Here is a 13555-nt window from a genome sequence, read left to right as displayed (position 1 = left end):
AGTTAGAGTTAGATCTAGGGTTAGAATTGGGGACAAGATTAAGGTTAGGGTTAGAATTAGAGTTAGAGTCCCAGTTCAAGTTAGAGTTAAAGTTAGAGATAAAGTTGGAGTTAGGGTTAGGCTTAGAGTTACCTAGTTAGATTTAGGGTTAGGTTTATAGTTAGGGTTGGGATTAGGATTTAATTAGGGTTAGGGTTGGAGTTAGAGTTATATATATTGTTAAGGTTAGGATTAGGGATAGGTTTAGAGTTAGAGTCAGGGTTAGGGTTAATGTTAGGGTTAGGGATACAATTAGAGTTAGAGTTAGAGGTATAGTTAGGGTTAGAATTAGGGATAGGGTTAGAATTAGAGATAAAGTTAGAGTTAGAGTCAAGGTAAGAGATAGAGATAGATTTAGGAATAGAATTAGAGTTAGGATTAGAATGAGCATTAGAGTTAGAGTTAGGGTTAGAATTAGTGTTAGGGTTAGGGTTAGGGTTAGGGTGAGAATTAGAGTTATTGTTAGAGTTAGAGTTAGGATTAGAGTTATAGTTAGGGTTAAAATTAGGTTAGGGTTAGGGTTAGAATTGGGATTAGGGTTAGAATTAGGATTAGAGTTAAGGATATATAGGTTAGGGTTAGGGGTAGAATTAGAGCTACAATTAGAGTTAGAGTTAAGATTAGGGTTAGGGTTAGAATTAGGGTTACAAATATAATTAGGGTTAGAGATTGAGTTAGATTTAGGTTTAGGGTAAGGGTAGGAATTAGTGTTAGGGCTAGAATTAAAGTTACAAATAAAGCTAGGGTTAGAATTAGGGTTAGGGTTAGGGTTAGATTTAGAGTCAGGGTTTGAGCTAGAGTTAGAGTTAGAATTAGAGTTAGAACAAGGGTGAGAGATAGAGTTAGGGTCAAAATTAGGGTTAGGGTTAGCACAAGGGTTACAGTTAGAGTTAGGGTTGGCATTAGGGTTAGGATTATAATTAATGTTAGTGTTAACATTAGTGTTAGTGTTAGAATTAGGGCTAGAATTGAGGCTAGGGTTAGGGTTAGGGTTAGGGTTAGAATTAGAGTTAGAGTTAGGGATCAAGTTAGAGTTACAAATAAAATTGGAGATAGAGTTGGAGTTAGGGTTAGATTTAGGGTTAGAGTTATGGTTAGATTTAGGGTTAGAATTAGGGTTGGGGTTAGGATTAGAAGTAGCGTTAGGGTTAGAGTTAAATATAGTGTTAGGGTTAGGATTAGCATTATATATAGTGTTAGGGTTAGGATGAGGGGTAGGGTTAGGGTTGGGGTTAGGGTTAGTGTTAGGGTTAGGGTTACAATTAGAGTTAGAGTTATAATTATAGTTAGGGTTAGAGTTAGAGTTAGTGTTAGGGTTAGAATTAGGGGTAGGGTTAGGGTTAGAGATAGAGTTGGAGTTAGAGTTAGGGTTAGAGTTTGAATATGGGTTAAAATTAGGGTTAGTTTTAGGGTTATAATTAGCATTAGAGTTAGAATAACAATTAGGATTAGGGTTATAGTAAGGCTTAGGGTTAGGGTTAGAATTAGGTATAGAGTTAGGGTTATAAAGAGTTAAAAGTTAGGGTCAAGGGTAGAATTAGAGTTAGAGTTAGGGTTAGGGTTAGGGTTAAGGTTAGGGTTAGGGTTAGGGTTAGGGTTAGGGTTAGGTTTAGAGTTAGAGTTAGAGTTAGAGTTAGGATTTGTGTTATTATTGCAGTTAAGGTTATTTCTAAGTTATTAACCATATTATAGTTGATGTTAGTGCTATTATTATAGTTTATCTTAGTGTTAGGGTAATTGTTAGGTTAAATTTTTATGTGGGTTAGTTCTATTATAGTGCCCATGATTAGTGCTATTGTCATACAAGTTATTAATCTTTTTAATAATGTAATCCCTCCCTCTCCCATCCTCTCTCTCTCTCTTACTCCCTCTCTCTCTCTCTCTCTCTCCCTACTCTCTAACTACACCTAGTAATATATTCCCTTGTCTAAATACACCCTCTAATCTCTCTTTGTCTCTAGTCTCTAGATACACCCCCTAATCCCTCTTTGTAATCTCTAGATACACCCTCTTATCTCTCTCATCTTGCTCTCTAGATATACCTCCTAATCTCTCCCTCCCTCTATGCTCTCCAAATACACCTCCTAATCTCTCACTCTCACTCTCTCTCCCTGCTCTCTAGATACACCTCCTAATCTCTCTCTCTCTCTCTCTCTCTCTCTCTCTCTCTCTCTCTCTCTCTCTCTCTCTCGATATGCCCCCTAATCTATCTCTCTTCGTCTCTCTAGATAAACCCCCTAATATCTCTCTCTCTCTAGATAAACCCCCTACTCTCTCTCTCTCTCTCTATTTATATATATATTTCCACTTATAAAAAATATAATATTATTTCTAGTTTCTAGTATATATAGGGTTAGGTTAAGGTATATAATTTACTAAATACTTAGTACAGTCATATATAGAGTAAGAGTTAGGGTTATGATCCAAGGTTTATAGTTTCATTTATATGACACTCAATGTTATGGTTAAGGTTAGTAAGTGGTTAAATGTTACACTAAGATAAGGACATGGTTAAGGAAAGTATGAGATTTAGGTGTAGTGTTGGAGTATTTGGAGTACAACTATGGTCAAATTTGGGATATATGTTATACAAATGACTCAAATAGTGCAAACCTTTAAATTCATGAAAGGGAAATTATAAGTCCCAACACAACTATTTAGATGATGTAAAAAGTGTGAAATAATATATAAGAATCAATTTTATGGAAATTATTTCTGCATGATAATGTGAGAACATTATATATTGTTGAATTTTTAATAATGCTAATGCAATTTTAATTACAATGATTAAGAATTGTAATCAATAAATATACTTATCATTAAGGACATCTATTTAGACTTATGATTTTCTTTCTTAATTAACATATTTAGTAGCCACATCCATTAAAGAAATTTTTTGTACAATAATAAATTTATTTTTTCTTGTTCTCTTCTTCATGAAAGTTACATAGAACAATGCGGTAACAAAACTGCCAATACAACTAATTAGAAGTAAAATTCTAAAATTGGAGACAAGAATGAACCATATACAAAAAATAAAAATCTTTGTAATGGTGTAAATACATGTCACATTCTTCAATGATTAAGATTCTTTTGTTTGAACAATGATCATGAAAGACTTCTTTCATCATTAAGGGAAACCCATCCACTTTTGTAGATGTGTCACATATGAATTTTTATGCATCTTTCATATGCATTACTTCTATTTCCCCAACATAGTCAATTGGAAATATTGCATTCTCCATAACTTTAATTATAGTTGTGCACATCTCTTTAATTATTTGTAGGCATTTGTCAAGCTTGCAAATGGGGTTGCAAGCTTTGGGTTTAACTATGGAGGAAACTCTGTAGTTAAGCGCGTTCAAGCTGGAGTAGTACTAGGATGGGTGACCTCCCGGGAAGTCCCGGTGCTTCACCCCTATGAGCATCACCTAGATCCAATGAGTGCTAAATGTTCCATTTATTCTCATGAGATGGATTCATGTTGAATCACTACTCATGAAACATAGGTCATCGAGTTTGACTCAAAATCATATAGTTAAATCCTGATATTCATATCACAATTTATTGAAGTAGTCAGGCTAGTATTAAATAATGTTTGATTCTTTGTTCGAGGCATCCATAACTCAAATAGTAACCTGCAAACTTATAAACAAACACCAACATATAGAAATTATCAGAATAAAAAAATATTCATAATTAACACAAATTCTTTCAAATGAATAATTTTTAAAATAACATAAATAAAAATCAAAACTATTTCAAATGAAATAGTTTGATTGTAATGCTTGAGATATGGTGGCATTGTCTTCCACTTTTCAAACATTACAAACATAAATATTAATAAAAAAATTATATATACTGTGAAAAATATTTAAATAAAACACATAATTAATCTAATTAAATAATGACAAAATATAAACTAAGTATATGATTTGTTTATTTTAAATTAATCATTCAATTTAATAAAATATAAATTTTATTGATAAGGTGACCTTGCCATCCACATTAATGATAAAATTTAATTATGAAACATGAAAAACATAAATATTTTGAAACATGCAAATATAAAACTATTATGAAACATACAAATCTAAAACATAAAAACCAAAACCATTTTGAAGTATGAAAATCTAAAACTAATATGAAACATGCAAATATTATTCTAAATTGAAACATGCACTTTAAAAATGTGCAAATGAAATGTATTATCAAATATCTAAATCAAATAGATTTTTATTCAATTTGAATTCTAAATCTAAATCAACCATGCAAGGCTAAACTATAACTAATTTTGAAATTAAATCTACATTTAATTCTAAATACATAACTAAATCTAAATCTAAATGCAAAACTAAATTAAAAATAGAAATCTCACATGCAAAAAATTACTCCAAAACTTTAATCTACTCCTCTTCAAAAACTCTAATCCACTCCAATAATCTCCACCTCTTCCTCCTTATAAAAACACAAAATGAAAATGAAATGTGGAGCATTTGTTTTATAACCCATGAGAGACTCCTCATATCCCCCAATAGATGTCTTTTGACATTCCACGAATTTGTTTCAAATTCCCCCACTCCCCACGAAAAATAAGCATGAATGTGCATGCAAAAATAAATTTAACAAAAAGAAAATATTATATATTTAAAAATTTAATGAAATTATTTCAGCCCTATTTTTTTGGCCTTATTTTTTTCGGGTCCTATTTTTGGCCCCTTTTATCAAGCCCTATTATTTTAGCATCCATTTGGCTTCATATGATTTTGGCCAGCTATTATTTGGAGATTTTTTCTATATTTTACAAACTAATAATGATAAAATATATACTAAATATATGATTTATGTACTTTAAATAAATCATTATCTTTAATAAAATATAAATTGTATTGATATGGTGACATTGTCATCCACATAAATGATAAAATTATACTTTGAAACATGAAAAAATAAATACTTTGAAACATGCAAATTTAAAACTATTATGAAACATTCAAATCTAAAACATGCAAAATAAAACTATTTTGAAATATGTAAATCTAAAACTAATATGAAACATGCAAATCTAAAACTAATTTGAAACATGCACTTTTAAAATATGCAAATGAAAAGTATTATAAAATATATAACTCAAAAGATTTTGAATGCAAATCTAAATCTAAATCAAACATGCAAGATTAAACTATTAAATGTAAGCATAAACAATTTCGAATATAATTCTAGAAATCTAAATGGAACTAATTGAAATTGAAATCTAAATCAAAGTAGAATATTATAACTAATTTTGAATCTGAATCATGTCTACATCTAAATCTAAATAGAAAATAGAAATCTCACCAGCAAAAAAATTACTCCAAAACTTCAATCTATTTCTGTTCAAAAACTCCAATCTAATCCTTCAATAATCTCCACCTCTTCCTTCCTGCAAAAACATAAAATGAAAATGAAATGAGGAGCCTTTGTTTTATAGCTTGTGAGAGACTCCTCATCTCCCCCAACAGACATCTCTTCACATTCCACGAATTTATTTCAAATTCCCCCACTTCGCACAAAAAAGAAGCATGAATCTGCATGCAATATTATATTTAACAAAAAAATAAATCATATTGAAATTGGTTTGCCCCTATTTTTTCGGGCCCTATTTTTAAGGGCATATTTTTTAGGCCTATTCTTTCGGGTCCTACTTTTTCGGGCCCTATTTTTTCGGGCCTATTATTTCGACCTCCATTTGACATCCTATGATTTCGGCCAACTATTATTTCGGGTGTATTTTTTATTTTATGATTTAATTTAGAAGTTTGTAACTCCTACCATTTCTTTTTTATTGACAAAGAATCTTGGCATATTCTTGTGTTGGACATTTGTGCTGCCATTGTATAGAACGCCTCTCGGCGTAACTAGCGCTATCATTGCCAGACTACAAGGTAGTCCACTCACTTGGCGCTCATCAGCACTACTAGAAAAATTTAGTTCCTGGATAAATCTGGCAGCTCCGCTATTTTTAAATGGATTCAGTGTCCTAACAACTCAGTAGTATACGCAGCTTCATACTGCAAAAACCAAAAACCTAAACAAAAAGATGTCAATTCCAATTCTATACTAACGATTCTCCAATAAGATGTAAATTTACCCCTTGTTAAATTTGTAAAATTTAAATTAAAAATTATTTAATTTAGAAATACCTTATTGACATACTGTAATGATTAAATTGCTATAAGAAGATTTAAAGTCCCCCATAAAAACTATCGAGATACAAAACATTTACCTCTCCAAAACAAATTCGTTCATCTAATAAAATGGAAATAAAAATATATTAATAATAAAAACTTCCTTCTTACAAACTTCTAAAAAGTGCCTTTCCGCTCTAATCAGACCAAAAAACCAATCCTCCAATCTAGGAAGAATCCTTATCCTCAAACTGAATCCAAAATCCTGATCTCTCACAAACTCGATCCGCAAATAATGGAAGACACCTCCGGAGGCTCACTGGGTAAAGTTGGCTGTTCAAATTCATATGGGTAAGATCCCTACATAAAACCTCGATCTTCAATTCTTAAGTGGAGTGGGTCCCGAATGCGAAATTTGCGTTCCACAAATTATGGGTTTCTTTTGAATTTACGTTAATATTTCAAGGTAACGATGTTTTTCCGTTTGATCGAATGGGAATTTGAACTTGCGTTATTCTCTGCTACGTTTCTCTTTACAGCAAGAAAACAAAAAAATGCACGTACTTTTTTAACGGAGTGCGGATCCCGAACACAGTGTCCAACATTAGGGATTACGCGTAGCCTAATCTTGCATGTATTTATTATGTTTATAACGTTTTACGGGGGTATAAATTGGATTGCAGGGGCGTTAAAACGGAAGAAATGCAAGCAATGGCAAACAAGGAAATACATGGTGCTGTTTTACTCATGATTTAAGGTAAATCTCAGTATAGTTTTTCAATGAGATACTTAGTTGGGTATTGTTTTTTTAAATGAGATCTGCAAATCAGTTCTGTTTTGGAGTTTATGTTGTTTTTCTCTCTTGTTCTCTGTGTTTATATTATTGGGTGTTTGTACTTGTAGTAAATCAATGGTTACCATGTAGCCACGGATTCAGTCTTATGGTGGTTTAAGATTGACAGGTTGTAGCATCTAACATGTATTTTTAGCTCATTACGTGGGGTTAAGCTTTGTTTAAGCATGGATCACTCAATAAAAAGGAAAGAAAGCTTTGGTTATGAGTCAAACGATGCAGCTGGATTTGAGTCTGTTTGAGAATCGTTAGTATAGAATTGGAATTGACATCTTTTTGTTTAGGTTTTTGGTTTTCGCAGTATGAAGCTGCGTATACTACTGAGCTGTCAGGACACTGAATCCATTTAAAAATAGCGGAGCTGCCAGATTTATCCAGGAACTAAATTTTTCTAGTAGTGCTGATGAGCGCCAAGTGAGTGGACTACCTTGTAGTCTGGCAATGATAGCGCTAGTCCTAAGTGGGTGCATTACTCGATTGGCTCCAGACTTAGCAATGCTATATTAGTTGGTGGTGATTTGATTTGCCACCGACCAAAATCATGTAGCCAATGAAAACAGATTCACATGAATAGTGGCATGTTATGATTTTCTCTGTCTTAGGTTTGATCGACAGAGTTGAAGTATTAAGCATGAAATCTATGCATCTGGGGGATCTATTTAGGAGGAATGTGAGGGCATTGCAGTTTTAGATAATGTGGTTGGGATGAAATGATGACTAGTCTCTTTTAGAGCCAGTTTGGTCAGTAGTACCTATCACAATGCATTATCTTGTTTAATAGATTGCTTGTATGAGGACACACTGAATTTCCGAAGTTTGTATGATTGTTTGGATTAAGGATTTTGTAGTAGATTACCAGGACAAATGCAGTTTTACATGACAGCTAGGTTATGAGTATAAATGAAATTTTGTATCTAGGTTTGTGGGTGTTAACTTTTGAACCAAGATTTGGGAGTTTGGTGTGATTCTCTTGATTTAAGGTTTCAGTGAGTAAATGCAATTCTGTAATTTGTCTTTAGGAATTTCAGAATATAGTTACTAGGGTAGAAGATTGTTTTGGTGAGTAGTTTTAGACCTAATTTTTCAGGTTTGGTATGATTAGCTTGATTTATATTTAGTGTACACAATAACAAAGTGTTTACATGTGTGAAATTGTGGGTAGACAGCTTAAAAGGAAATGTGTTCTTTCCTCAACACTTGCGTTTGAATTACAAATCTTAAGATTTGAATGGTTGCAGGTGTTTAGACGTTTCAATGGATGCATATGGAGCAGTTCGCATTGTTTACACAAGGATCAGGAGCCTTGAGCCAGAAAATGTATCCGAGATTATTGGATATTTGCTCATGCAAGATCTGGGAGACCAAGAAATGATTCGCCTGGCATTTGGTCCCAATGCTCTGTTACAGTCCATGATTTCAAAAGCCAAGGAGAAACTGGGATTGTCAGCATCTCCTCCAATTCATCAGCAGCTGCTATCAGATCACCATTCTCCACCATTTCAGTACTCGAATTTGTTGCCTCCACATTATTCTAATGGATTTCACTGGGGATCATCTCATGAAAAAGATAGTACATTATTAGCAGCTCAAGATCTAATGCTTCAGACCAATTTTCAAGGTGAACCCAGTGACTATCTGAATTTGAGCAGGCATCAGAGCCTGCCCCATGATCTCAAATTTTCAGAAGAACCACTTTTTTATACCGATTCTTCTCTCAGTCTAGCTAATGAACAATCTTTTTATCGAGACATCTCTCCTACTTTCTTCAATGGAATCAAGCCAGGATCACACCACAGGCGGGCCTATTCCATGACTGATGTTTCTGTTTCTCCAAGTTCTGAATCCTTGTCATCCAAGCCATGCCTATATTTCGCTCGTGGTTACTGCAAGCATGGATCCAACTGCCGTTTTTCACATAATCTATTATGTCCCTTGATTGAAACCATATCGCTGGAGAAGTTAGAGATGGAAATGCAAGAACTCTTGAGAGGAATGAGGGGCCCTGTTTCAATTGCTTCTCTGCCCCAGTTATACTATGAGAGATTCGGTAAAACTCTGCAAGCTGAGGGGTACTTGACTGAGAGTCAGAGGCATGGTAAAACTGGATACAGTTTGACAAATCTATTAGCTCGGCTAAAGAATACCGTTACACTCATTGATAGGCCTCATGGGCAGCATGCTGTCGTTTTAGCAGAGGATGCTTACAGATTTACAGCATACAGGAGTGGTTTTAGTAACAGTGAGCGAGAGGATTTGGGCAGCATCAATCCTGCATCCCGTCAAATTTACATGACTTTTCCTGCTGAGAGCACATTCACAGAAGAGGATGTTTCAAATTATTTTGGGTATGTTCGGTATAGTTTAGTTCTTTTTCAATTCGTTCTTCTTTGAGATAGCTTTGAGTTCCCAGACTCCCTTATCCATGGAGATAGCTTAAGGCTTTCATGCGTTTAACATGTTGCTTACTATTTTTGGTCATTTAGAATTTTGGGTTCTTTTTTTTCTACTGCATTACTCCCTTATCCATGGAGATAGCTTAAGGCTTTCATGCGTTTAACATGTTGCTTACTATTTTTGGTCATTTAGAATTTTGGGTTCTTTTTTTTCTACTGCATTTTTTACTTACTATTTATGCTATGGAGTTCTCCAGCGAATTTTCCTGTTCTTATTCTGCTTTAATTCACTTAAGCTGATATGCGCTCAATTATTCCTTGTGTTACTCATTTGAGTTCCACTGCCCATTCTTGACCATTCTTAAATGGTTTGTGCATGTTAATATCTTGTTTAAGACCAAATTAAGTGATTAAATTCTAATAATGAGCTTTGGTTCTCAGGAATTATGGACCTGTACAGGATGTGAGGATCCCCTACCAGCAGAAGCGGATGTTTGGATTCGTAACATATGTTTATGCTCATACAGTGAAAGTGGTCTTAGCCAAAGGAAATCCTCACTATGTTTGTGGTGCCAGGGTTCTCGTTAAACCTTACAAAGAGAAAAGCAAGTATGGCGACAGGTTGGATTAATCAGAAATAGGAGGAAAAATATCTTTACTTCATTTGCTAGCCTATTTCTGTTTTAGTTTGGTAATTTGCTGGTATTCGTGCATTTTCTTGTACACATTAGCATGGAGAAATCACCTTAGCTAAAACTAGCACTAAGAAGATAACTGTATTTTTTTTCACCAATTCTGTAAGATCTGTATTTTTATTGGTCTTTTGTGTCTGAGCTATTAAGTCTATTTGCGTTATTACTTTTTTAGCATTAAGGCATTTCCATGCACAAATGGCATGCATCAATCACAGGTAAATTAGGGCAGAATTGTGAACTATGGTTCTTAATACGTATCTATTTAAAATGTGCATATTTCGTTTTGTGGCGGGACTTAGTCTCCTTGTTATGTTTCAGGAAATTTATGGATAGAGAACATTCAAAATACTTCTCATCTCACATTCTCGATCTTAAGGAGTACGATTCACATCTAGGTATGCATCTTTCAGTTAGATCTCTCAAGTAGGATTGATGTTTAAATTAAATTGGACAGCAGGCATGATGTTTGTTATTTGGGACTTTGGATCCTTAAAATAACGAACAGGGTGCTGCTTATCAGCTTATCTTTACAAGACAGCTTCACAAAATTTGTAGTATTTTAACTTTCAAGCTTATCATGGTATAAATGTGAAAAGATTATTGTGATGATCTGATTTGATAACTCAAGTGATAATCTATTTAAGTGGTACTAGCCTATGAAATGTTTGACCTTTGTGTAATGTCAGGTTGTAGACTGGTTGAGAGCTCAGAAATGTCTAGAAGGCAGATGGAGGAGCAAGAGCAAGCTGTGGAGCTAGAGAGTCTACATTTTGCTGATTTGCATCTGGGAGATGCCCAAAGAAATCAAGGTGGAAGCCAAATCAGTATGCCTCTTGTGCAGCAAAATCATTTCTCAAATGGTTTTTCTAGTGGTTTATTCAATGCTGACCAAGATGTAAAAGCTTCAGAAGGTGAGAAGCTAGATTAGATATTCTTAAATTCAAATGTCAGGAGAGTGGTTGCATGACATGGCTTTGTGTTTTTAACTATTAAGCATTGCTTCTGCTACTTCATGTTATTCTTTATTTATATTTTAGTTGGATGGTCTTGTTTTTCACAATTTGCTTCACTTGATGCAGATCTCAATGGGCTTGATCCAGCGCTTGATCAGTTCAGCTATGTGTTGGATGTGCTGGACAGTGAGCACAATAATGAAGTAGAGACAAAAAGTGAAGCTGAGGGTGATGATGAATGGTAGGAATGATTGATGTCCTTATTTGTATCTATATATGCTTGCATTTGAAGCATAAACATGCAGAACGGTTTATTGATATGTTTTTCTCATAGGTAAACTCATGATTGTTCTTCGTATGTGAACAAGCAGCAATAACGGGCACAACCTTCCTGATAGCCCCTTTTCAGTTTTCAATGGGCTAAAAACGCCACCCCATCCTGAGAAAACTAAGATTCACGCTATATTCAACAACACGACTCAAGAATCAAGCACCTCTGGTTTCACTCAGGAAAGGACTAGTTGTTCTCTGTTTTGGGACCTTGTTTTTTTATTAAATTTTTATCTGTTGTTATGCAATTTGGCCACTTCTTGTTGTCTGAAAGTTGCCATTTATCTATTTTATGCAGATCCCGCTGTGGAGCAGGTGAAGTTACCATGACACTGGTTTTGCATTGACTGTAGTTCAAAGGTTATGTATCAGCATAACTTTGTTATATACATCCTCTATACCTACTAGATCTTGGGTTAGGTTATAAATTTGGTTTAAAGCTGCAAGAATCAGCTTGGTCCATCCATGTTCTTAACATCTGCCAGTGTCTGTATATTGGAATGCCATTGCACAACTATGTTTGGACCACATTCTGAAGTATTAGTTCTGTCTGAATACTGTCAGTCATGTTTGGACCACTTTTTAGTGATATGTTAACACATCACTCATAAGCTTTATTATCAAATTCTGAAGACCACATTTTAAATTTTGTAACCATCTTCAATTATTGTAGGAATTGCCTGTGTTGGAATATCACCAAAACAATGTTTGAACCACGTCTGCAAGACTTGTACACATTGCCACTTACGAATTTATGCATAGTCTTTGCTATATGACCCTCAAGGTTGAACTGTATTCCTAAAGTTTGTAAGGACAGGTCCCCCTCTCAGGGGTAGTCCTATTATGGTTAGGGTTATACTATGCATTGCTTGTTGCAGAAGTTTTGTTTTCATTAGCATTAATTTTAGCCAGAAAATATTAACATTGATCATGTGGTTTCAGGTGATTACAATGGACCAAATCACCACCATTTACTGGCAGTAAAATATAACAAAATTCCTTTACGGTAGAGAACACCAGCAGAGCATCATTGCCCGGTGAAGAGAAAGCCAGTTTAATAAAATTCTGGTAAAATATACAGGGTCTTTTTATTCTCTCAACATCTGTGTGGAGGGCTACCTTACAAGGACAAAGGAGGCCAAAACCAGCATATACAATAAATCAACTGGTATAACATAGATAAAGAAGAAGTCCAAGTGGGTTTGGAGAATCCGGAATTACATAATTTTTTGAAGCAGAGTACAGCATTTTTCCATATGTAGATTTATATATATATATATATATACATTATATTGTCAAATGAAAAAGAAAGAGCTCTATAAGTAAGCTTTATGTATTTCCAAACAAAAATTGGATACGAGTCTATACACAGAACCTTACCTTCTTTTTTTATCAAAAGAGTACTTTGGATATAAGAGCGTGTAAGGCAACAACTAATTAGATTTACTAGACTGAATCTGAGCTGCTGCAGCAGCCGCTTTCAATATAATTAGCCAGTTCTGACTATTGTTATGTGACATTTCAATATAGCACAATGAAAAGAATCCGAATTTAATTGTTCCTTTTATCATGCTTTTAAGCTCTATTGATTGCAATGTGGTACAAAAAGGCAAAAAACAAACATTTTAATAGTGTAAGATTCAGTCAAAGGCGTAGTCACCTGCTTAATTGTAATGTTTATGTTCATTAGAGGTAGAATACTGAAGGGGAATTACCTTCCAGATACTTGTCTCTAAATTATGATATGAGAGGGGTGTTTCAAACGCTACCTACATACTAAATGAAATAAGATATTGAAAATAAGCATCAGCAAAATGGAAGGTGGATAATTCGGATTTGGATTATATCAGAGAGGAGTTTGAATAAACTAAGATATTGAAAATAAGCATCAGCAAAATGGGAAGTGGATCATTCTGACTAGGGTTATATCAAAACCCCAAAATGAGACCCTAGCTTTTTCCTGTATTAAAGATGAAGTATGGGGAAGTGACCAAATATTATATATGCAGTTATTCCAAGATTAAGTAGGGAAAGTGATCAAATATTATATATATGCAGTTATTCCTTAAAAAATGATGTTACAAGAGTATGTTGTAAAAAATTGGGAGCAATGTGATTTAAATTT

The 13555-nt window shown here is 34.1% G+C and overlaps 1 protein-coding gene across 6 annotated transcripts; it reads left to right on the top strand.

Moving 5' to 3' along the window:
* Positions 1 to 6408: 6408 nt before the first annotated feature.
* LOC149556013 (zinc finger CCCH domain-containing protein 18-like) lies at positions 6409 to 12997 on the top strand. Of its 6 annotated transcripts, none has more exons than XM_089830127.1 (10): positions 6409 to 6557; positions 6890 to 6963; positions 8298 to 9404; positions 9894 to 10073; positions 10466 to 10542; positions 10834 to 11058; positions 11227 to 11341; positions 11472 to 11610; positions 11729 to 11790; positions 12373 to 12997. In XM_089830127.1, exons 3-9 carry the CDS (start codon positions 8314 to 8316, stop codon positions 11747 to 11749), a joined length of 1848 nt encoding a protein of 615 aa, XP_089686253.1. In that variant the 5' UTR covers positions 6409 to 6557; positions 6890 to 6963; positions 8298 to 8313; the 3' UTR covers positions 11750 to 11790; positions 12373 to 12997. The 6 variants fall into 6 exon arrangements, with proteins under 6 accessions (XP_089686253.1, XP_089686254.1, XP_089686252.1 ...); XM_089830128.1 differs by having other exon boundaries at positions 6432 to 6672; XM_089830126.1 differs by lacking the exon at positions 6409 to 6557 and having other exon boundaries at positions 6709 to 6963.
* The last annotated feature ends 558 nt before the right edge of the window (positions 12998 to 13555 follow it).

This window comes from Cupressus sempervirens, chromosome 5 (genome assembly GCF_028749045.1).
Source record: "Cupressus sempervirens isolate cs-2001-9-10 chromosome 5, ASM2874904v1, whole genome shotgun sequence".
NCBI classification, from domain to species: domain Eukaryota; kingdom Viridiplantae; phylum Streptophyta; class Pinopsida; order Cupressales; family Cupressaceae; genus Cupressus; species Cupressus sempervirens.
Note: the sequence above shows the minus strand (reverse complement) of the source record. Positions and strands in the feature narration are given on the sequence as shown.